The following is a 25,760-nucleotide window of genomic DNA, read 5'->3' on the forward strand; positions in this document are numbered from 1 at the left end:
TAATGGCAAATGCAAGACACACAATGATGGATTAGAAGGCTAGCTAGCAAATCCCCGATAGCCAAGATGAGCTGGCTCAAGCATTTCCATCAATCACTTTTTGATTTCTTAGAGGGTCTCCCTAAGTGAGGGGAGCCACCCATTACATGGCCCCAAAGCCCCAAGCTGTCTCTTACCCATGAAGCCCAATAAGCCAGCAACCCATCTACAGTTCCTTCAGTTCTCATCCCTGACCTAACAGTACTGGCTAGATTGTCATTTTGGTGGCTGAGTTCAGACTCATTTGGATATGGTTTGTGCCCTTGAGTAATGGCAGAGACAAGGATTGATATATTCTCCAGTACTTTTACTGGTGGTTGAGAAGCATTGGCACTAACGTTTCCATCGATCACATTCTGATTTCACGCTTACGGTGGCAAGGCTTTTGTCACTACCCTGTTCCAACTCTGTTTATAGATTTGTGTCACTTACATCACTGATGTGAGAAGCATTCAGGCGGGCTCTTAGGAAATCGGGATGGTCTGGAGGCAGGGAGCATCGGTGCATGGACTCCAAGTCGCCCGCCTTGTAGAGTCTCTGTGAAACCAAGACATGTTAAAGAAGACTTCAACATGCAGTTTCATCACATGAACGCAGGATCATTCCTATTTGGTAGTGCACAGGGTGATGTTCATGTGGTTCTAAACTGAGGAAATGCTCCTGCAACAATGAAGGACTCAGAGTTGGACAACACAGGATTTTGGCATCACTAACATACAATGGGAGCACCTCAAAAAACATTCTTCTGAAAAAGGAGAGTGGACGAGTGTGAAAACTGGTCAACCCCAGGTCCGTTGCAGTGAACCAGTAGTGAGAGAGTGAAAATTAGACCTGCTCACAGTCACACAGAAGAAAGAGGCAGAGCCGGGATTATGTTCATTGGGATTTTGAAGCATACGTACATCACTGCACTGGAGATAGCTTGACTTGGCGTGGACTAGACCAGTAGAGTCGACGACTGAAGTAAATTTCATGGAACCTGGGTTCTGACGATACTTTTTCTGAAAAATGTAATAGAAAGCAATTTGTTAAAGATGGTTTATTTCACTGGAAACTGAAATCTAGTTTTCAAGCAATGGCCCTACCATCCAAGAAAAGTCTGTTAGGGTGATATAATATAATATACTGTCCGTCTCTCCAGTGATAAGAGCTAAGCTAAGTTAAACTTTTCCTTTGGTACTACCACTGCTGGCTGGTTTTTTAATTGGAGGAGCGTCCTGACATACAATTTTGAATAATGGGTTAAAATGGTGCATTATACAGCCCACTTTCTATGAAACATTGGGGGAAAAGCCAGACAGTTTGCAATCGGTTTTGTGGAGTAATTCATGAAAACATGCAATAGATGGAATTCACCAACAGTGCACAGGAGCATTTTCATTATGCCTTTCCCCACAATATATGGCAGCATAAAAAACATGTCCACGCTGGTTGGCCCCATACTTTTTCATGTTGGCTGCACCTATAAATGCCAGTATGCCCATATAAGAACATACTCATGCTTGCTTTATGCATAATGCCAGTAATTATACCATAAGAACATATGTCTGAGCTGTGTCTGCCAATAAATACCACTACCCACATGTAACAACATATTCCTGTTGGCTTTGCCATCAAAAATGCCATTTCACAATAAGCAAACATTTTAAAAAAACTGGCTGCTCCAATGCAGGCCAGTTCATACACGTAATAACACTAATTATGTTTGCTTCATCATCCAAGCCCAGTAAAAAATGCCATGTCACAGTAAGATAGGTCAATACTGGCTGTGCCAAAATGGCAATTTAGTCACGTAATAACACTTATTACATTTCCTTCATCATAGATAGATGCAATAAAAAATGTCATGCCACAGTAAAAAATGGCTCAACTGGCTACACCAAAACACCAGTCTGGCCATGTAATAACACTTATCATATTTGCTCTATCATAACTAACCTCCCTACCCCATGTAAATGTAGGTTTATTTGCGCCCCCGAGTCTTGCTGAAAGAAGGCATAGTTCACAGTGTCTTTCCCTTGCCACACTGTGGCCAATTCCAGTGCTGCTGACCATAAAAGAAGCCAAAAACAGCACTCCAAAGTCCCAAGACACCTTTCGTTATGGAGCCCAACTACCAGAATCAGAACACAACATGGGTGTTTACGATACACTTGCAATCAAAATTGTGTCATTTCATCCCGCTCTACAAAATTGACATGGCTTTTACTAAACCCTGTGGTGCTCGTTACTCGACTGGTATGAAAAGCTGGCAACAATGTAGTACAGGTCAATCATCAAACTCTCAAAGTAACTGTCTGCGCCGTAAATATTAATTTGCCAAAACGGCGACGTAGCATTTTACAATGGTTGGCCGCTGAGTGTGTTCTCATCAGTATAAAGCTGAATGGGACCCCTGCTTAATGCTACATCGCTCTTATTTATTTATTTTTAAATTTATAAAGCGTGCAAACAACCCTAAGGCATCGAGGCGCTGTTACAAGAAGAGGGCTTAGTAACCTGGAGCATACATAAAGTGTTACATATAAAAACATTGCATACAGTTAATTGATGCCATTTCTTCTCCCCATCCACAGGCTAAAACTCCTCTGGACTTCCACAACACCCCCCCCGTCCCCCCACATACCCAAACTTTTCCCAGTACCTCGCTGATGAGCTCTCCAGCCTTCTTCACGCTTTCAATCTGGGGAGATCCCAGGGCCTCCCAGGCGACGCCCTTCATGAAGTTCAAGTCCGATTTGTAGCGCGACTGTCGAGGGAGAAACGTGTTAGCTTCCATCAATGTTAAACCCACAACTATTAGGCCTTGAAAGCAAAGCGTCCTTGATCAGCATTAATATTTCAGAGTTCACACATTGATTAAACATGCGGCAAGGAATCTTGCAGTCAAACTGTTTGCATGCGTTCGCTAGACGCGGCATTGAATAATGCAGCGGGCGTGATGCCGGAGAACCCCCGTGGGTGCGCCGCCTCGATTCCAAGCATGGATCCAGCCGGCATCACGCATTCCTTTTGTGTCAGGCTGCCAGCCATTGTAGGTTCTGTCACTAACAGCACTGCTAATTATTGCCTTTTTCAGGTGCGCCCCATCGACGTATGTTCCAAGCAGCGTGGTCTAATGCGGGGCCCGCCGCACCCGTGGCACTTCCACGCTTCGCGGGAGGCTCCCCTCGCGGTGCGCTAATTAAAGGCTTCTGATATGCCCCCTCGAAAGATGTGAGTCTGCATAAATGATTCATTCTCTAGGCCCTTTGAACATTGCAAAGTTCTAAAACAGTAAGAATGATGTTTTAAATCCTTCAGTGCTTAGTTGATGAAAGCAGAAAAATGAACATAATTATTCATGTGTAAGAGGCAAACGCAAGATCTGATTGCATGATATGTTCCAACTCTTGTATTGTCTGAGGTCTACTTTTTCCTCTTTGCCCCTACCTATCTATTTCCTTTGCCACCTGAAAGTGAAATGACCACCACGGCCTGCCACCACTTCCCCAGCAGGGGTCAGTATAATGATCCCTTATGCTTCGATCAAGCTGTCATTTCCCCAAACTATCTATTTCCTGTCCCACCTGAAAGTGAAATAACCGCCATAGCCTGCTACCACCTCCCCAGCAGGGGTAACTATAATGATTTATTATGCTTCAGGCAAGCTGTCATTTCCCCTACCTATCTATTTCCTTTCCCACCTGAAAGTGAAATAACCGCCATGGCCTGCCACCACCTCCCCAGCAGGGGTCAGTATAATGATCCCTTATGCTTCGATCAAGCTGTCATTTCCCCAAACTATCTATTTCCTGTCCCACCTGAAAGTGAAATAACCGCCATAGCCTGCTACCACCTCCCCAGCAGGGGTCACTATAATGATTTATTATGCTTCAGTCAAGCTGTCATTTCCCCTACCTATCTATTTCCTTTCCCACCTGAAAGTGAAATAACCGCCATGGCCTGCCACCACCTCCCCAGCAGGGGTCAGTGTAATGATTTCTTATGCTTCAGTCAAGCTGTCATTTTCCCTACCTATCTATTTCCTTTCCCACTTGAAAGTGAAATGACCGCCATGGCCTGCCACCACTTCCCCAGCAGGGGTCAGTGTAATGATCTCTTATGCTTCAGTCAAACGGTCATTTCCCCAACCTATCTATTTCCTTTCTCACCTGAAAGTGAAATGACCACCACGGCCTGCCACCACTTCCCCAGCAGGGGTCAGTGTAATGATCCCTTATGCTTCAGTCAATCGGTCATTTCCCCTACCTATTTCCTTTCCGACCTGAAAGTGAAATGACCACCACAGCCTGCCACCGCCTCCCCAGAAGGGGTCAGCGTAATGATCCCTTATGCTTCAGTCCAGCGGTCATTTACCCTACCTATCTATTTCCTTTCCCACCTGAAAGTGAAATGACCACCACGGCCTGCCACCGCCTCCCCGGTGACTGAGGTGTAGCCTGTGGCCATGGGCCGTGGCCAGATTGTCTGGGTCATGAAATAAGGTCACGATCCAGACAATCTGGCTACTGGCCATGGCCATGAGGAACAAAACATGGGGTTAAAGTGGCCATGTCCACCTGGGACTGACTTTGTGGTAAAGTTATTCGAAATTGGGATAGATTTGAAAAGGAAGAAAAATGTGCATGTGGTAATATGGTCATAGAGTTCTCTTTTTGCCTTCTGCAGGCTGCCATTGAAAGCGAAGAGGGGCCCTGTATGGAACGCTGCCTTTCCTTTCTATGGTGGCCATCTTGGAAAAGGATTTTCCTTCCTATACTGGGACGGTGTAGGAAGGAAAATCCTTTTTTTTAGCACTCTGGGTTCCCGCTTTGGGAACCTAGGGTGCTAATGGCCTTCATCCCCCATTACAGGGGCTGGAATGGTGGGATAATGGTCCAGAGACCTCGTTATTCACCCTCGCTATGCTTGGGCTGATAACTTGGGCTGCCAGGCCGGTATCCACCGTTCCATTCCTGGAATGGAGGATAAAAGCCACAATATTGCCATTAGCATAACACAAAATGCAAATGGCAATGTTGGAAAATCTTATTGAGTCTATGTACTTTACTGAGAAATATAAAGTAGATTGAGTCTATACGTTTTTTTTAGTTCTATTTTTTAACTGTGAAAGATGTTTCCTAAAGGAACATTTCTTTTATTGTTTTTGAATGCATTTTCTTTTTTGGCAGCAGAGCTTAGACCGAAACGTGGGGATAGAAATGACTGAAGAAGCACCAAACACTAATATGGAGGGTCAGGTGGACAGGGGAAAATTTTGCACGTGTGTTATGGCATTAGCTGATTCCATTTTAAGATAAATAGCAGTTTTGTTAAAAGTATGTACTGTGTACTAGATTGTTCATGGATGAGCAGGAATAGGTGTTGGAGCCAGTTATGGAAAGCTAGGCAACCATAACTCGCACCACCACCGTGCACTGCTAAGAATAACACCCATGACATCAAAGATGACATCACAGATATGATTTATGACATCACTGATATTTATATATAAATATAATAATTAAAAGGTCAATTGTACAGAAGGTCAATTAAGACCACTGTAATTCGTGAATTAGGTCGAAAGGTCAATTGTGATGTCAATTCGGGTAATACCATCTTCACATCTGTCTCATGAGCCCCCGCGCCGCCGGCCCACTTCCTGTAATGATCACTTAGGGAATCCTTTTTCAATTTTTCACCAAAGTGGACATGTGTCCAATCTCTAATCAAATGCATATTAGAAAATGGACAGCAATGACTACCCTGCCTTTTACACCACTGATGTCACACTTGCCAAATTATGACAAAATCGTTGGAGAATTTGGATATTTTTCATAATACCCTATCCTCTACCACAGACTCTTTGGTTCCAAAACAAAGTGTTTCAAGAAAAACATGAATGAAAAAACGAGCCATGGTACTCAAGCAGTCTGAACAAGAAAAAAGAGACATTTGTGCAGAATAGGACGCATATTTCTAAAAGCCCAAACTGCAGAGGTTCGTTACCTTCTTAAAGATACCTCACGCATCTACAAAACTAACATCCTAAATGCAAAAAAAAAAACATACTTTACAAAAAGGTCTTTGCTAAAAAAGACCTCAAAAGAAATACTCAAAATCCTGAATGATCTTCATTCCACTACATTCCTTGATCAAGTCACAAAAACCTCCCAACATCTCCATGGTGACATAGACAATTGATTTTCAGAATAAAGTCGGGAATATTCTCACTGAAATGCAAGAAAAATTACTTACCCCTAACTATTATTTCTTCAAGTATTTCCTGGAGCTCTGAGCAGGGCTGTTGCTCGGTCTGGAAAAGATCTGGGGCTACGCTAATGTTGGGACTGTAGGGACTCGGGGATACCAAACCCTTTGGTTGTAGCCGCTGAGCTTCTATCCGGGGCTACAGCCAAAAGACCTGGGGCTATAGCCCCCCCTTAGTGACGTATCTGGCTCTCAGTCTTTAAACCTAAACTTAAACATGTTTCCTTCAACCTCTCTGGCTTGCTTCTTGGCCTATGTTCAGCAAAAACAAGTAAACCTATGATCACGGTGAGAGGTGACCCGAGGTGACCCGATCAGAACCATTATAAACTCCTTGTTTACCTCAGGTCGCTTTCTCAATGGCTTTAAATATGCTTAAGTTAAAAAAGGTGCTGTCCAATCTCAAGACTTCCCCTCATCTGCAAGACTGTTGAGGCAGCTGTGACTGCACAACTAAACAAGCCTGTGGAAGCAGCACAATGCATTGTTTGCTTTTTTTGTTGTTCTAATAATTAGTTTAAATGTTATTTTTGTTTAATTCTTAATGGAGAAAGCCGAATAGATATTATTGACTCATGTCCTGATTCAGAGCTCCATTGACTACAAGAAAGCCCCACTCAGAGATGGAAAGATGCTTTTCTTATGTGCTCCAAATTCTGTATTTCTAAAAACATAGGCACATAATACGCAGCAAATAAGACACATGTCGGTTCCATCAGGAATGACCCTTTTCTCGTTTTACAAGAGATCAGAATCAGACCCTCAGGGTCCTTGACACTCCATCAACACCGAGAAAGTATTATTTTATTTATGTATTGGTTTATTTCCAAAAGAACTATTATTAATAATCATATTAATAAAACCGATAAATAGTGGCTGGAATTTAGGCATAACCCATTGATAGCCAAGTCTCCCTCACCCCTTCTGGTATGTTCCATCTATCAAGAATCCAGATATGTGTAGGCTTGCATTAAGGTCACGGAGAACCAAACAGAACCTCGTCTAAACTTCTATGATGGGAATTCTCCCCTTCTCTGCTCCCTTTCTGTGTTCTGTGCTCCTTGCATTTCTTGTCCCCCTGCGCCTTTCGTCTTCCGCCCAATATTTAGGACCATTGTTGTCCCTTCCTCCTCCTCTATATGGCACATCTCTACAATGTGCCAACTCTTGGACTTGCATTAGGCTCATTCCTTTCTAACCTGCCAATCCAGCAAGACTCCCATGTTTTCACATCTTGTCCACCTCCGCTTGCATCCCTGCACTTGTTGCCGCCACTGCCCGTCTTCAGTTCAGACACCAGAGTATCATTTTTAAATATATCCATGCCCCTACTTACTTGTGGTCCCTCATTTCTATCAGTACTCTGCTCGCTCCCTTTGTTTCTTCTTTCCTTACCTCGATCCCGTTGCATTCAATCCTGTGTACACGCATTCTCTCTTCTAGCTCCTAAACTGTGGAACTCCCATGCCCCATCACTTCATTCCACTTCCTTTTTAATCCTCCCCTTCTCTCTAACTCTAAACCATCCTGACATTCCCTTTCTGTCTGTATCCCATTACAGTCCCAGGAGGATAGCTCAGGCGCAACGTGCTCGCTGTGGACGCAAGATGACGCAGCGCAACACAGGTTCGATCCCCGGATCCGCTCTTATAAACCTCTGGGTATAAAGCGCGTTATAAATAACCAATTACAGCCTAGTAAAAAGCATAATGATTAATACTGCCTTTTACTTGTCACAGAATGTTTAGGTGCAGTTGGCCAATGCGTTTTACAAATATAATACATTGGGATGAAATGAAATTGTGTATACAATTCATGTTGGGAATCTACTTTACAGAATAATATGTTAGAGGCAGTTCTTCTCTGCAGATACATATCAACACCAGTACTATTACACCAAAAATATTGATAAAAAAAAAATATGATTTCCACCACTTTTTAACATAAAATGTCCAGAAACCTGACATTTCTGTTCCTCCGCTCTAATCACCGGGAAGGTGGAGCCACACGTGCAGAAGAATAGGTGTGGAACGAGATCGCACCGTGGACCATATTAAAAGTTTCAAGAAGCTAATAGTGGCGTGTGTGGCAGCCAGTGATGCATAGATTGGTCTTGGGCATCCACAAGCGTTAGAACACAATATTGTAGATCAAGTAGTATGAAACACGTGTGTATGTCTGTGCCCATCATCCCCACTTTCCCTGTGTGCGTGCGTGTACGTGTGTGGGGGGCATACGTGAGCATGTGTGTGTGCTCCAATCCACGTTTCCTCTGCCTGCGAGCCAAGAGAACCTTGTTTAAGGCCTTTTCCTTGACCTCTCAACCACTAACGCTTCTTTCACTCTCACCTTCTTCTGCGCCCTTTCTTTACTTCTTCCCTACTCCACCATTGCCGCAAACGGCAGTACTTGGTAAAATGGCCTCTGCCTGGCCACAGTGCTCCAAGGACCTTTGGGCACAATATTTCAACACTAGGGCTTAGTAAGGAGTTGATTTAACAAACTGCCCAGCCCATTGGTGGTTAATTATTTACTTCTATGGTGATTGGGTTTCTGTGAGAAACCAGAGGTTGTATGGGTTTCTAGCCATGTGTGATTGGGTTAGTGGGGGTGGCTTTAAATGTGTGTGGAATGAACAAACTTTGGCAAAATCAGGTTCGGACACTGTATGTGATGACCACACCCCAGGCACCCTGGCCTGTACATCTCTGCCTCTTTGTTTCATCTCAAGAAATCCGGGAGCGAAACAGGCAAAGATCTCCATCTTAAACCCAGGCACATCCTGGATCAGCCTCACCAGTGGACTTGCAGCACAAGGGTCCTCCCCCCTAGAGCACCCTTGAAGGCGGCTAAGGCTCTGGTGGAGCGCCCCGGCTATCTCTGAAGAAAAGGAAACTCACTTGAGAGATTATTTACGTTACAGGCGTGTTAACTGTGTTTAAGCAACGCAAAGAACTGGATAGGACTTCAAAGCAGGCTGCAATTTTCAACATGTAGCATGTGAATCAAAGAAACAGGAAGGATGTGACACCTAGACTTCGACTCAGACTCCGGTCTTATCCAGCACATCAAAGAGCCTACCCACAATAAAGGTTGCACCCTTGATTGGGTTGCAGACTTGAACTGCACTATCAACCTGATCTCAGTTACCCCTTGCTTCTGGTCTGATCATCACAAAATAATCTTCTCTATTGCCTCCAACCCACAAACACCCAAACCCAACCTCGCCCCATCCATCCATACCCGTAATAAGAAGAACATCATGACGGAGAAACTTATCCCTCTGATTCTCCCTCTGCTGAATATTGCTACAACCACCTTTTCTGACCCCACAGTTCTAGTGGATACTTACAATCATACTATGCTAAAAGCCTTTGATGCCATTGCAACCCTAAAACTGCTCATACAAAAACCTCGCCACGACATTAACTCATGGTTTACTCCACTCCTCAGAGATCTATGCAAAAATTAAAGAAAGGCCGATGCACATTGGAAAAGTACATCGTCACTAATTAACAAAATCAACCTAACCAATGCCTCCTCTACTTATAAAGAAGCCTTAGTTGCAGCCAAAAAAGACGTTTACAATAAACGCATCCTGCAAGCACAATGTAATACAAAGGAACTCTTTAAGATCCTTAAGAAATTAGAGTCCCCTGTAGCCCCCCTTGATACTTGCACCCCTGACACTGCCTGGTGTACCAACATCCAAAAGGCACTTTTAGATAAAATCTCTACGCTTCAAACCAAAATTAACGCTAAAAGAAGCAACCTCTTAGACTCAACACTTAACTCCCTGTCATATAACCTCCCCACTCCTAAACACGCCTTCAAACCATTCAGCTTTGCACCACTCTCTATTTGAGAAGTTGAAAATATTATCAAGAAGCTCAAACCACCAAACTGCCAAGGAGATTTGTGCCCTGCTCCTATCATCAAGGAAGTTGTGCATGATCTTGCACCCTTTATCACCACCTTCATAAAAGCCTCATTTAAATCTGGTATTGTCCCTGACAACCTCAAGGATGCCTGGGTCATTCCATTTATCAAAAAGCCCACGCTTAACCCGAGTAACCCATCCAATTACCGGCCTATTACTACTGTGCCATACTTACAAAAAATTCTGGATCGCGCTGCCTACCTACAAATTCAAGGCTACCTTGAAACAAATAAACTATTGGGTCTCGGGCAATCTGGTTTCCGCCCCAGACATGGGACGGAAACTGCCCTGAAGACTTAAAAACACAAATAGAGGATCTAAAACATAAGGGCAAGTTGGCACTCCTACTACTTCTTGATCTTTCAGCAGCTTTTGAATTGGTCGATCATCAAATTCTCTGTCACCACCTCAAAATAGCTGCTCATTTCTCAGACTATGCCACATCCTGGATCAGCTCCTTCCTGGCTTACAGAACCATGAGGGTTTTCTCACCTTCTGCCTCGGCTGATCCAGCACCTGTCCCATGTGGTGTCCCACAAGGATCTTGTGTCTCTCCCACACTGTACAATGTGTTTACAAAGCCGCTCTTTGACATACTTGACTATCTGGGTGTCTCTTACACAAACTATGCTGATGACACCCAGATACTCATCCCTATCACAGGCGACCATGTAATCGACTCTAAAGCACTCAATGAAGTCTACTCGGTCATCCAGGCTTGGATGACACATCATGGGCTCTGCCTCAATGATGAAAAAACTGAGTTACTTGTCCTCGGCTCTCACCTCAAACTCTATAAACTAGACTCTGATTATAAATCATTTACCATCAATGGAAACATCATCAAAGTTTCTAACAACACAAAAACATTGGGTATTTACCTTGATTCGACACTATCTCTCACCAGACAAACAAATGCCGTTGTATCTGCCTCGGCTTATACCTGCAAACTTATCACCGCTTGCAGACCTTTCCTGCCATCTGATAAATGCATTATCCTCGCTAGAACCCTCATCATAGCAAACATCGATTACTGTAACGCCCTCTATTTAGGGACTAGCCAAAGAAACATCGATAAGTTGCAAGTTACTCAGAACAATGCCATCATGGCTGCCCTTAACCTCCCGAGTAGATCACACATCCCTGCTACAAGACGCAATTTACATTGGCTCCCCGTCACTCACCGAATATCGCTCAAAACCCTCGCTCTAACATACAAGGCCCAGAACAATCTGGCACCCGCATACCTTGCCAATCGCTTCATGCGGCACACAGCCAACAGACCCCTAAGGTCAGCCCATGTCCACACTTTGACTGTACCCAGCTACAAGCTTCAGACAGCCGGGGGTTCAAGTTTCCCAGTCCTTGCGGCCAAACTCTGGAACACTATACCTACTACACTCAGGACTGAACCGTCTGTTTATTCCTTTAAGAACAAAGACAAACTTTGGCTTTATGAGCTCGACACATCAGCTTCATCCACCTAACTTCCTTCGGCCTATTAAGACTGTGTTAATACCCTATTCTCAGCCTCCTTCTGCACCTGTAACGTCTATATATTCTTTGTACATATATGCTTTGCACCTTGCCCTTCTTACTACTAGAAATGTTCTACAGTAACTGCTGTGACTATGTACTTGTTTGCCTGACATGCTGCCTTATTGTATCTTCAATGTTAAGATTTGTATCTCCCACTGGGAATTTTATCTAACTGTATGTAACCATTACCTTATCAAATTATGTGCCCAGATGCCCCTGGGCAAGGTGCGCAATACAAATAAATTCAAATACAAATACCTGGAAAATAAGCCCTTTTTGTGGCCTCGAATATCAGGAATAGTCTTAGACGAATAATCAATCAGTCTACAACTCGCCGGACTCCCTGATTTATGATCTCCCATAAAACAGATGGGAACTCTCAAAAATTTCCAAACTGAATTCTGAAGAAACAATGGTAAAGATCAGAACAGAAGAGGAAAATGGGAAAGTTTAATCCCGAAGCAAAACCAAAAAAAAAAAAAAAACTGGACGCTATCTCTAAGATAAATGAACATAAGTACATAATAGAAAGACGTCTATTTGTACTGTCCTTTTTAATATCCTGTGGATAGAGAAATCCAATAAAATCACTTCTTTCATCTATGAAGCAGTTTAAGAAACCTTAAGTACCTCATTCGAGGGTGAACCTAAAAAATAAAAAATTAAAGATTTTTATCAGAATATCCCCACAGAATCAATCAACCTGAGCTTTCTATTGTGTTAACATGCTAAAAAAGAAAACACATTTCTATCCCCGAAAAACAATTAGGAGAGCAGAAGTTCATACCCCTGCTCTAACGCTTAAAAAATGCCTAAAAGAGTAAGAAATGTCCTTGTCACGCATTGTGCCCCCCTCAATGTCTGTTCCAAACAGCACTTCATTGATGAATTCAGATGCACTTTAAAATGCACAGACACGTTCCATGGTTTACACAATTGCACAAAGGGGTGAAAAAGGGCATTTGATGAAGATTTGCTTCCTTTTATTCTTTTTTGCCCGGCATACGCCCACAAAAATAAGGGCATTACTCAATGTCGTGGTGCTCTTTTCTACCTTCTGATGGTGGACACCCCAATGCTAGGATGGGCAATGCTAACTTTTTTGATAAGAGCAGCTAAGAGAAGACAAGATTGTTTGGCGGCCCAATGAATCATGTCCACCTGCTACTTTAAAAATGCACTTTTGGCAATTTATTAATATCGAGTTTGAAGAACTATTATATCATTCAGTAGTTGCAGCGGGATCAAGTTTCAAATGTATCTTTTCTTATCAAAGAAAACGTTTAAAGTGTAGAAATTATCTGAACTGCGATTGCATCCTATTGTATATGCACACTATTGGTATCTTATTAAAAATTGATTTGCAGAATTTTGCATGCCATGTAGTATTTGTGTCTTCTCTGTAAGTTTTAAATCAGCACTTTTAGGGCCTGATTCATGGAATTATCTGCACGGAAAATATGGACAAAGCACGCCAAACTGCGCTCAAAATCCTGTTTGTCTATTCATGGAATCAACTGGACGGGAATTTGTCGTACTTTGCGTGGACTTCGTGCAATCTCAGCACGTCACTGCGAGAGGCCGAGTGCCTTGCGCAAAACACCATGCAGAGCGTGGGCGTGACTTGCGCAGAGGGCAGAGTAGGGGGCGGAATGTAGAAAATGAGGAAGAACAAGGGAAAATGTGGGTGTTACAAGGGACGACCCTCAGGCAGTCTATTGCATGCATACTATTGCACGGAATGATGCATATTCATGGATCCGACCCCGCAACGTCTCAGCGGGCAAATGGCCATTCAAAGCCCTCATACTATCCACCACCCGAAGGCAGGCATACAGGCACTTGCGCATAGGATTTGCCGCGCAAAGGTATGATCAGGTGTTGGATTTAGGGATGCGTGTACGCAGCCAGGGTTCCAATCTAACTTAGGGGTGCGTGTAGGCAGTGTTGCAGGGAGCAGGAACAGTTTACAGGGGCTTGCACGCAGATTTTCTGCGTTTTACCCAAGTTACGATAAATCGTACGCATGTTGTCGGGGTGCCGGTAACAGTTACGGGGACCCCACGCAGGGTCCCCGAGATGCAGGCCTGCTTGCGGGGGAGCCCACGCACTGTTTAAAGGGTGCATGTATTTGCGCATGGGGAGCACACAAAGGTAGCTGTTTCTAGCTGCTTTTGCTTTGCGTGGGGGCGTTTCGGGGGCGTTCCGGCCGTGACTTGTGTATACGGTTACTTTGCGCAAACAATTCCATGAATATGCAGAGCATGCAGAAAAACCTCTGCGCACAGGCTTGCGCCGAGTCGTTCTTGGCACGCAGGCTTTGCAGAATCTATGCTCACTTGTACATGAATCGGGCACTTAATATGCAAACTTGTATGGCTTAGAAGCCTTTTAAGAAACATTTTTTCACGCAACATTGGCATTTTATTAATTTCTGATTCGCAAATTGTGTAAGTTATTTAGTTCTTGTGTGGTGTTTGCAATTTGTATTTCTGTGATTTCTTTTTATGTAAACTGTTATGGCATAATAACCGAAATAAAGTATCATTGGCATCTGAATGTGCAAGCCTGTGAGGCGCACACTTGCGCCACGAAAAGCTCTGAAAGTCGGGCTCGCGGTATCTGAGCAGTCATGCTGATAGGATGCTGTAAAAGCACCAGGAAAGACACACAGGACACATAGGAGAACCGCAACATAATGCTGCAACATTACATTGGTGCTGACCCTCTTGTGATATGCTGACCTGGATATTATAGCTGGCTGGTAATGGTAAAACAACCTTAGGGTATGTTGTATGACAGTCCATGCAAGAAAGCAGTGTGTTGTGCTATGTGCTTTAAAAGAACCGTGGGCACCCCTCTATTGAGAACGAACACGGGTTTTTCTTCCACTCGGAAGGTTCTGCCATCACGTTTTAGCTCACTGCACCCTTCACAGAGGAGAAATACACATTTGCATATCAGTCTGGTCCCACCCACAAGGGCAGCTAGGCTATGTACACTTCTTTTGCGTGTGACCAGAACCTAAACAAACATTAAACAAAGATACATGCCACAGAACACTGACCTGGCCAAAACGAACGTTCTACTTAATTGGTACCATTGTCCTTGCCTTTATAGTATTATATTGGTTATTTATAACGCGCTTAATACTGAAGAGGTTTCTAAGCACGGCCCGGGATTCAAACCTGTGTTGCTCTGCATCGTCTTACTTCTAAGATGAGCGCCTTGCCACTGAGCTATACTGCCCGCATACCCGCCATTTTACACCATGATTACTTCTAAAGGCGGAACTTCTTCGCTATTGTTGCAAGTCAATGACAGGACGTCCGCCTGCGTGCTGCATGCATGAGACACGCCGCACCTTACCTCGCTCTGCAGCTCATACGCCTTCTTTGCAGACAGCATTTTCACGTCATCCGATGACAGGGTGTAGTCGTGAAGCCGCGTCTTGTAGTCCTGGTCGCTGGCCAGCGCCTGCGCCTTCTTAGCATGCACCAAGTTCACCATGTCCATGGGCAGGTGGAAGTGGGAGCGGCTGTCCCGGAACCCCTTCTTGTACTGCTGCTCGCTCTGCAGCTTGGCCACCTGCAGGCAGTGCAGCATCTTGGGGTCGTCCAGAATGCTCCTGGCTCCAATGTGCTTTCCTTTCTCTTCCACAAAGTTGTGCTTGTATTGATACTTAATACAAATATAAAAAACAAATGAGTAAAAAGGCTGATAAGTCAGATTCGAGAATACATGTGCTTCTTTTAGTTCTGCAAAATCATTGTAAATGATCATGCTACAGCCTCGTTCTGGATTCCATCTTCAACGATAAGTTGTATTCACATCCTAAGAGGTATAAGAAACATAGCTCTTAAGTTTCCCTTTGCCGTGCATGAGAAGGCCATTCAGTCCTGTTTTTTTTACCTTTGAATTGTGGGACATGTAGTTTTTTCTTTCCATTTTAAACTTAGGAAATCTACGAGTCCCAGAATTCCAAGAGGAACACGACTGGATGCACTTTTCAAGCACATCAAGGGCAAACCTGATAGCTCTATAGCAGGGGTCTGCAACCTTTGTCTCACCATATGTTTTGGACTACAACTCCCATTATCCTTTACCATTGGCTGGGCTGGTTGTGGCCAATGTGAATTGTAGTCCAAAACATCTACAGAGCCAACAGTTGCAGACCCCGGCTCAATAGAAAGGATTAACCAATCAATAGCGACTGTTTACTACTGTATGCTACTCACATCGCTTGCTATATCTCCTGATGCCTTGGCGGTCTGGAATGGAATAGCTTCTGTGGTTAGCCGGTAGCCTTGGGCTCGCAAACTGCGCCAGGACTCTCGATATTTCACCTTCAAATGGGGATGATACAGACATCATTTTTTTAAACAAAAGAAGATAAAACATGTTCCCATTCCTTTTCAATAAAATGAACATGCTCATAATTCGGATACATAAATGCATACATGCCAACATGACCCATTCCATTTGGAAGCTGCTGGTCCAGAACCAGTTTTTACTTTGTATTTTGGCTCTTGTAGTACTGGATGCTCGCATTATATTCCCAGGACTGCAGGTTCCAGAATGGAAAGGAGACAGCAGGACTGGACCAGCATATCAGGAATGGAATGGGGCACGTTCGCATGTGTGGGATCTGCTAGCAAACACACATGCAAACACAAGTCGACATGCATGGTCAATGGCAGAGTTAGTTTACAATGAATAATGGGACTGGGGTAGATCAAGAAGAATGGACAGGGATTGATGGCCAGAGTCAATAGACAAGTAGAGAGTCCTGTGATAGAGTCATGCAGAACCAGGATAAAAGGGGCGTAAGAAAAGCAGCGAGAGAAAAGGATGGAAAGAATGAAACACTCACTGGAAGGAGGGACACATGGAAGATACGGAACTTGAAAAAAGCATTTATAAGCAGAAAGAACAAAGTAGAACGTTGAGAGCGTTAATGAGTAATGTACACAATTGGCATTTAGCTGTGTAAGCCCCTAATCAACTAACTTGCTGGCCCACATGACCAAAACATGGATCTATTTTTTCGGGTTGGTGTAATCATGGTTTAGGTTGGATGGAGTATTTGGATACATTGATGTCCCTTAGGACATTGACAATTGTCAAATACGGACATTTGTTGGAGGAGCAGCAGTGCAATACACCATGAGCAAGCTATCACAGAAGGCTACGAGAACAGAACGTTCAATGCCGCCTGTAGGCAACATCAAGGGACATGGAGGAGCAGTAGTGCAACACACCATGAGCAAGCTATCACAGAAGGCTAGGAGAACAGAAGGTTCAATGCCACCTGTAGGCAACACCAAGGGACATGGAGGAGCAGCAGAGCAACACACCATGAGCAAGCTATCGCAGAAGGCTACGAGAACAGAAGGGTCAATGCCGCCCATAGTAAACACCAAGGAACATGGAGGAGCAGCAGAGCAACAGGCCATGAGCAAGCTATTGCAGAAGGCTGCAAGAACGAAAAGTTAAATGCAACCCGTAGGCAACATCAAGGGACATGGAGGAGCAGTAGTGCAACACACCATGAGCAAGCTATCACAGAAGGCTAGGAGAACAGAAGGTTCAATGCCACCTGTAGGCAACACCAAGGGACATGGAGGAGCAGCAGAGCAACACACCATGAGCAAGCTATGGCAGAAGGCTACGAGAACAGAAGGGTCAATGCCGCCCATAGTAAACACCAAGGAACATGGAGGAGCAGCAGAGCAATAGGCCATGAGCAAGCTATTGCAGAAGGCTGCAAGAACGAAAAGTTAAATGCAACCCGTAGGCAACATCAAGGGACATGGAGGAGCAGTAGTGCAACACACCATGAGCAAGCTATCACAGAAGGCTAGGAAAACAGAATGTTCAATGCCACCCGTACGCAACACAAAGGGACATGGAGGATCAGCAGTGGAACACACCATGAGCAAGCTATCACAGAAGGCTACGAAAACAAAAAGTTAAATGCCACCCGTAGGCAACACCAAGGAACATGGAGGAGCAGCAGTGCAACAGACCATGAGCAAGCTATCACAGAAGGCTACGAGAACAGAAAGTTAAATGCCACCCGTAGGCAACCAAGGAACATGGAGGAGCAGCAGCAGTGCAACAGACCATGAGCAAGCTATCACAGAAGCCTACGAGAACAGAAAGTTCAATTCTACCAGTAGGCAACACCAAGGTACATGGAGGAGCAGCAGTGCAACACACCATGAGCAAGCTATCACAGAAGGCTACGAGAACACAAAGTTCAATGCTGCCTGTAGGCAACAGCAAGGAACATGGAGGAGCAGCAGTGCAACACACCATGAGCAAGCTATCACAGAAGGCTACAAGAACAGAACATTCAATGCCACCCATAGGCAACAGCAAGGAACATGGAGGAGCAGCAGTGCAGCAGACCACGAGCAAGCTATCAAAGAAGGCTACGAGAACAGAAAGTTCAATGCCACCCATAGGCAACACCAAGGAACATGGAGGATCAGCAGTGCAACAGACCATGAGCAAGCTATCACAGAAGGATACAAGAACAGAAAATGCAATGCCACCCATAGGCAACACCAAGGAACATGGAGGATCAGCAGTGCAACAGACCATGAGCAAGCTATCACAGAAGGCTACGAGAAAAGAAAGTTCAATGCCACCCATAGGCAACACCAAGGAACATGGAGGATCAGCAGTGCAACAGACCATGAGCAAGCTATCACAGAAGGATACAAGAACATAAAATGCAATGCCACCCATAGGCAACACCAAGGAACATGGAGGATCAGCAGTGCAACAGACCATGAGCAAGCTATCACAGAAGGCTACGAGAACAGAAAGTTCAATGCCACCCATAGGGAACACCAAGGAACATGGAGGATCAGCAGTGCAACAGACCATGAGCAAGCTATCACAGAAGGATACAAGAAAAGAAAATGCAATGCCACCCATAGGCAACACCAAGGAACATGGAGGATCAGCAGTGCAACAGACCATGAGCAAGCTATCACAGAAGGCTGCAAGAACAGAAAGTTCAATGCCACCCATAGGCAACACCAAGGAACATGGAGGATCAGCAGTGCAACAGACCATGAGCAAGCTATCACCGAAGGATACAAGAACAGAAAATGCAATGCCACCCATAGGCAACACCAAGGAACATGGAGGATCAGCAGTGCAACAGACCATGAGCAAGCTATCACAGAAGGCTACGAGAACAGAACGTTCAATGCCGCCCATAGGCAACACCAAGGAACATGGAGGAGCAGCAGTGCAACACACCATGAGCCAGCTATCGCAGAAGGCTACAAGAACAGAAAGTTCAATGCCACCCATAGGCAACTCCAAGGGACATGGAGGAGCAGCAGTGCAACAGACCATGAGCAAGCTATCACAGAAGGCAACGAGAACAGAAGGTTCAATGCCACCCATAGTAAACACCAAGGAACATGGAGGAGCATCAGTGCAACAGGCCATGAGCAAGCTATCACAGAAGGCTGCAAGAACGAAAAGTTAAATGCCACCCATAGGCAACACCAAGGGACATGGAGGAGCAGCAGTGCAACACACCATGAGCAATCTATCACAGAAGGCTACAAGAACAGAACGTTCAATGCCACCCGTAGGCAACAGCAAGGAACATGGAGGATCAGCAGTGCAACAGACCATGAGCAAGCTATCACAGAAGGATACAAGAAAAGAAAATGCAATGCCACCCATAGGCAACACCAAGGAACATGGAGGATCAGCAGTGCAACAGACCATGAGCAAGCTATCACAGAAGGCTGCGAGAACAGAAAGTTCAATGCCACCCATAGGCAACACCAAGGAACATGGAGGATCAGCAGTGCAACAGACCATGAGCAAGCTATCACCGAAGGATACAAGAACAGAAAATGCAATGCCACCCATAGGCAACACCAAGGAACATGGAGGATCAGCAGTGCAACAGACCATGAGCAAGCTATCACAGAAGGCTACGAGAACAGAACGTTCAATGCCGCCCGTAGGCAACACCAAGGAACATGGAGGAGCAGCAGTGCAACACACCATGAGCCAGCTATCGCAGAAGGCTACAAGAACAGAAAGTTCAATGCCACCCATAGGCAACTCCAAGGGACATGGAGGAGCAGCAGTGCAACAGACAATGAGCAAGCTATCACAGAAGGCAACGAGAACAGAAGGTTCAATGCCACCCATAGTAAACACCAAGGAACATGGAGGAGCATCAGTGCAACAGGCCATGAGCAAGCTATCACAGAAGGCTGCAAGAACGAAAAGTTAAATGCCACCCATAGGCAACACCAAGGGACATGGAGGAGCAGCAGTGCAACACACCATGAGCAATCTATCACAGAAGGCTGCAAGAACAAAACGTTCAATGCCACCCGTAGGCAACAGCAAGGAACATGGAGGAGCGGCAGTGCAGCAGACCATGAGCAAGATATCAAAGAAGGCTACGAGAACACAAAGTTCAATGCTGCCTGTAGGCAACAGCAAGGAACATGGAGGAGCAGCAGTGCAGCAGACCATGAGCAAGATATCAAAGAAGGCTACGAGAACACAAAGTTCAATGCTGCCTGTAGGCAACAGCAAGGAACATGGAGGAGCAGCAGTGCAACAGACCATGAGCAAGCTATCAAAGAAGGCTACGAGAACACAAAGTTCAATGTTGCCTGTAGGCAACAGCAAGGAACATGGAGGAGCAGCAGTGCAACAGACCATGAGCAACCTATCACAGAAGGCTACAAGAACAGAAAGTTCAATGCCACCCATAGGCAACACCAAGGAACATGGAGGAGCAGCAGTGCAACACACCATGAGCAAGATATCAAAGAAGGCTACGAGAACACAAAGTTCAATGCTGCCTGTAGGCAACAGCAAGGAACATGGAGGAGCAGCAGTGCAACAGACCATGAGCAAGCTATCACAGAAGGCTACAAGAACAGAACGTTCAATGCCACCCGTAGGCAACAGCAAGGAACATGGAGGAGCGGCAGTGCAGCAGACCATGAGCAAGATATCAAAGAAGGCTACAAGAACAGAAAGTTCAATGCCACCCATAGGCAACACCAAGGAACATGTCATGCACTTGCGACAGACCAGGGGCAGGGTACCTGTTGTTCATAGAGAGGAGCTACGTTGGACAACAAGGGCCAAATGGCCAATATCATCATGGAATGTTGTGGCTTCCTCGCCCAGTCTGCGACTGAGGAGTTCCAAATTCAAAAGAGACAATCACAGCAGTGAGATGAGTTGACCAACTGGTGACATCACCCTACTCCAGCTCAATCTAGGAGGTGATATATCGCCCTCAACCTTCACGCTGCTTTAATTTACAATTAAAAGACATAACAAAAAGTAGGCTATGAGCGATTTCTCAAAGTTCAAGCAGTAAAGTTGGAAGGAACTACACTACCATTGATGACTAGAAACCATTTCTGCCAAGAGTGCCAGGGGCAGGTGTTATAATCCCAGTCAGGTGGGAGCAGGATTGACTGATTCAAGTGATCACAAGCTGTCAGACCCCACTTGGCACTGCATCAGTGCCGGCCCGATAGTTGCTGTTTGCCCTGGAGACTCGGGTAACGGGTCACCGCCAACCAGCGGGCCACTGCCAACCAACATTTGTCGCTGACCAGCAATGCTCCGAAAGCACAGCATGACGTCAGTGCAGTGCAACACTGGGCTTGCGAGCAATCCGGAAATCTGTGATGCCGGCTTCATTTAGACACAGTAATGTGGATGGAAGGCGCTTCTCAACAAGTTTTCTGAACCGGTGAGAATCGTGTTCCTGTGCTCCTGTTCTCTCCTAGTTTGCTGGTTTATTTTTGGATTCTGGTTTAGCTCCTGGGTTGTCTTGGATTTCCCATTAGATTTGCCATTTTAGACTTCTTCTTGGGTTGTTTCTGGATCTCCCCTTGGATGTAGTTTTTGGCGTTTTTACTTGGATTTGCAACTTGGGTTTCCCTCTGTTCTTCGGAATCTTTCCTTGATCTTGGTTCATCCTGATGTTCTGGTGTTTTTCCCTGGATCGCCATAATCTTAGTGGCGTCCTCAAGTTGTCTGGGCAGGTAGCTGCATCCCTCTCCGTTCTTCGGTAGACTGGTTTGGACAAGAGTTGGACTCTGTAGAGAGACACGCCATGGTGCCTCCCAGGTTAGGGTCAGGTCTTGCGTTGGATTTCTATGCCATCGGGTGGTTTTCTGATCTATGGACTTTAACATTGCAGTGAACACCAGGATTCCTATTGTAGGTTTGACCACCCTAGTCAGCAACTTCCAGGTAAGACTGGAAACCAAGGGGTTCTGAGAAGGAAGGGCTGCAGATCTCTGGGGGTGTTTGGATTCGAATTGTTATGTTTTCCATTTCAGCTTAGGAGTGCCTGCTGCATACATACCCTACCTTTTGGTGAGTACTGGTTAACATTCCACTCGAGCCCTCAACACCCAAGTTTACTTGATCATGGTGGTGGTGCTCTCGAGAGGATAGTATCCCACAAAGGGCTCATCGTGTACATACTCCGTTAATCCGCTAATCCTGACCAATCCCAGGGCAGAATCCCTATTCCATGCGTTCATCTTTCCACAGACCTCTCGGGAGTCAACGGAAACCAAGATTGGGGTACTTTCTGGAGAGAGATTTCTACTTAACATGCTGGCACTTTATCCATATTGAAGGCCCGTACGCGTGAAGTACGCCTATGAGAGGAAGGACCCCCTCTGGAGTAGGAAAAGACAGGCCTGTGTTGGATCCCAGGTCTGCTAATGGAAGAGCCCTTTAAGGACTGTAAATGGAAAGAGACAGGTTTACTCAGAAGTCAAGCCATGGACAGCATCAGGCATTGGCTGTGGCCTGATCGGGGTTTGCATGAAATTACTGCGATTGGACCACCCATGTTCTCCATTGGGTTCACATATGAAATGGATTCGCGTCAGGTTAAGAATTAAAGCTAGCACATTTTAAAAATCCATCGGAGACACATTATGACTGAATTTAAGGGGACTGTTATTGGTCCTCCACTTGGCCATGCCATGGATTCAAGAAAACAAAAACAAAATCCAATAAAGATTGCTGACTTGTCAGTGTGCTGCTGCATCAGGCTGATCCAGCAGCGCCATGCCCCCACCCTCAATAGCAAGAAAGACCCTCTAGAAATGAACATCCTCACCATCGTCATCAGTCGTGAGCCTCGCATTTAAAGCATCAGACTCGCAATCACTTCTACTGTTCGATAACACTATAAATAGATCAATGCAAATAGAAAGTCACATCTAACAAGAATGCCATTTGTATTTAGTGCTCCATTGCTAATTGCACCCGCTTCTAGGCACCAGTCTAGCATGGGTTATTATTACTCAATTTAAAGGTACTTAGTTTATTAGCCTTGGAAGAAGGGCTGACTCGCCCCTGCTGGGATTTAAACCCATGACTGCAAGTTGAACTCAGATCTCTTAAGCAAGCCTTTATCTCTCAGAGCTACCTCACCATTCTCTAATCTTCTAATTCTTCTTTGAACTATTCCTTGCCTCCACATCCCTTCCCATTCTCACAGAAACGCTATCCCCTGTGTAATGGACTGCACCTCTCTCACTTCCTAAGTCAACTTGTTTTCTTTTAAGCTAGTCTGATCCCAGGACATTTCCAACTAGTGATACACCTAGTTCCTTTCAAGTCAAAAACTGATGCTACAGTTTTGGAGAGAGAGACAAGAGTTCTCTCCCAATTGCCATTTCAGAATAAGTCACCATGGAGAGCATTGGTTTGTATACCTGAAGATCATTTTACAGTGCAAGTCAGCTCACGTGTCAGTGCTATAATGCATGTGCAAAGTGACCAACTCAAGTGCTAAAGTCTTCTTCAATGTATTTGTCGTGGGACTGGCAATGTGGCTTTGGGCAGGATTCTGTCCGAGCCAGTGCAAGCTTCATCACTGACCTTCAAAAGCCTATTGAAGAGAAAGCATTGACTTATTCATACACTTTCTTAATACCTTGCACTTGCAGGACACAATTTGGTGGTGCGGGTCATGGAGAGAGGAGATCTTGGTTTGGGAGCGCAGACTGTGGAGCAAGCTTCCCCGGGACACTCAGTCTCCCTTAACCATGATCCTTTCAGAGAGAATCTAAACACTCTTCTCTGGCTATGCTTGACCCTGCTCTCCATCTGGAATGTCCAAGTGTGGCTGGGCCAAAGTGCAGATTAGTTGAAGTGCCAAGAGGGAACGGATCCTGCAATGATAGCTGTGCACGCCACTTAAATCAATTTTCCAAGATTGAGATGTGCAACGTTACCTGCCCTTGTAGAGATGTGAGTGCTTCGAGAGTCACAAGGAGGACAAGCATGATCGTGAGAGTTATTACCTGATATTTTGAATGAGTGGTGAGTACTTACATCACTCAGGTTAGCTGCATTGATTCGCGCACGAGCGAACTCCGGTAAGCCCAGCGTGGTGGTGCACCGATGAAGGCTGTCCTCTCCCGCAGCTTTGTAGAGGCGCTATAACAGAAGAGCAAAATAGGTGCAATAACTGATTATGCATTGCTGCTGTCATAGACATAAAGAGAAGACTAAAACCTGTGCTGCCACTGTTCGGTTTAAGATGTCCGAGTCATATTTACAGCTCGTGCTGCTATATTTTATTAGCCCAAAGAAAGTTTGTATGTTCACATGAAAAATATTTATTGAAATTATTTTCCACAATGGTACATTTAATATATTTGAGAGAAGTCTCCAACTCTTGGTAAACACGCTTACACTGATGCATGTTACATACACTGCAAATATATGATTGCATTAGACATGTAGGGATTTAGTAGATTGCAGTGGGTATTTGGTGAAGGACAGGATAGAGGGACGAATGAACCTGAAGAGTAAATTTCATGATATGAAAAATACCTTTCCAAAAACAAAGCAGACCAAAATAGGGCAAAATTGCCGAAAAACAGTTATATTCCTAACAACCTGGAACCAGGCTCAGACTGGCCTATAGGGCAATTGGGCAATGTCTGGAACAAACACGCAAAATGCTGCTGTAGGCCAGTTTTTAGGGTCAAAGTGGGCCACTTTTTGGCCAATGTGGACCAGTTTGATGTGTTACTTCACTCTGCGGCTAGTAGTTTTGACCAGTGTGGCTTTAAATTGCACAATTTGCAACACATTTGATCCAAAATCTCCTCTTTGGGTACTATTCAAACAGCCTGTCACAAAAGGAATGAAATGGCCTTATGCAACAGTGGGCCACTTTTTCAGTGGTGCCCGAGACAATGGGCCTCATTACGAGTCTGGCGGTAACTGAGGCGGTAAAACTGCCTGGTTACCGCCAGACTCGTACTACCATTCCGCCTCCGTGACTCCCGGAAATACCAGGGCATTACGACCCTGGTGTCCCGGGAATTCCAGAGGCGGAATTTGTAAATCCCCATTCCCATTGAGTCCCGTAGGACTCAATGGGAATGGGGACTATGGAAACACCGGCACCATCTCGTTTTGGTGCCGGTGTTTCCACGTCCGCCTGCAGGCAGGAGGTGTTCAACCCGCCAGGTCAGACCTGGCGGGAACATCACCTCCCGCCTGCAGGAGTCGGGATCAGGCGGTCTGGAATCAACAGTGGCGGCGGGTTTACCGCCACTGTTATTTCCAGACCGCCCGACCTGTAATGAGGCCCATTGTTATGCCCCAGTGAGACCCTGCCTGGAATTATGAAAAAAAGAGGATTTCAGAGGACGCGCAGTTGCAGAACTGTAAGTGTGGGCGGGCCTCATTGGGAAATTTCGAAATTGCGTGCATGAATCCTTGCAAGGACGCTAGGGGGCATCAGACCAGGACATGTGTGGGAACTTTCAGGTTGGCATGAGCGACAAACACTGCATGAGGACACAGCAAATGCACACTCAACAATTGGGGCCACTTGAAGCAGCCACATACATGGCAAGTGTGAGGGTCGAAGAGTTCCCCCGGGGACATGTGAGGGTAGGAGGTGCTAATTGAAAAT

The 25,760-nt window shown here is 45.2% G+C and overlaps 1 protein-coding gene across 2 annotated transcripts in view; it reads right to left on the reverse strand.

Annotated features, from left to right (window-relative positions):
* The window catches only part of NRAP (nebulin related anchoring protein), a 515,982-nt gene that overhangs the window by 15,879 nt on the left and 474,343 nt on the right, over positions 1-25,760 (reverse strand). For both annotated transcript variants that reach the window (XM_069611850.1, XM_069611849.1), the window contains exons 33-38: positions 24,161-24,265; positions 16,009-16,116; positions 15,140-15,451; positions 2,684-2,788; positions 942-1,040; positions 472-576 (exon numbers count right to left, since the gene is read on the reverse strand). In XM_069611850.1, coding sequence (XP_069467951.1) covers positions 472-576; positions 942-1,040; positions 2,684-2,788; positions 15,140-15,451; positions 16,009-16,116; positions 24,161-24,265 — 834 coding nt within the window. The remainder of the gene's footprint in view (positions 1-471; positions 577-941; positions 1,041-2,683; positions 2,789-15,139; positions 15,452-16,008; positions 16,117-24,160; positions 24,266-25,760) is intronic.

Source organism: Ambystoma mexicanum, chromosome 8 (genome assembly GCF_040938575.1).
Source record: "Ambystoma mexicanum isolate Mex_15411 chromosome 8, UKY_AmexF1_1, whole genome shotgun sequence".
Lineage (NCBI taxonomy): Eukaryota > Metazoa > Chordata > Amphibia > Caudata > Ambystomatidae > Ambystoma > Ambystoma mexicanum.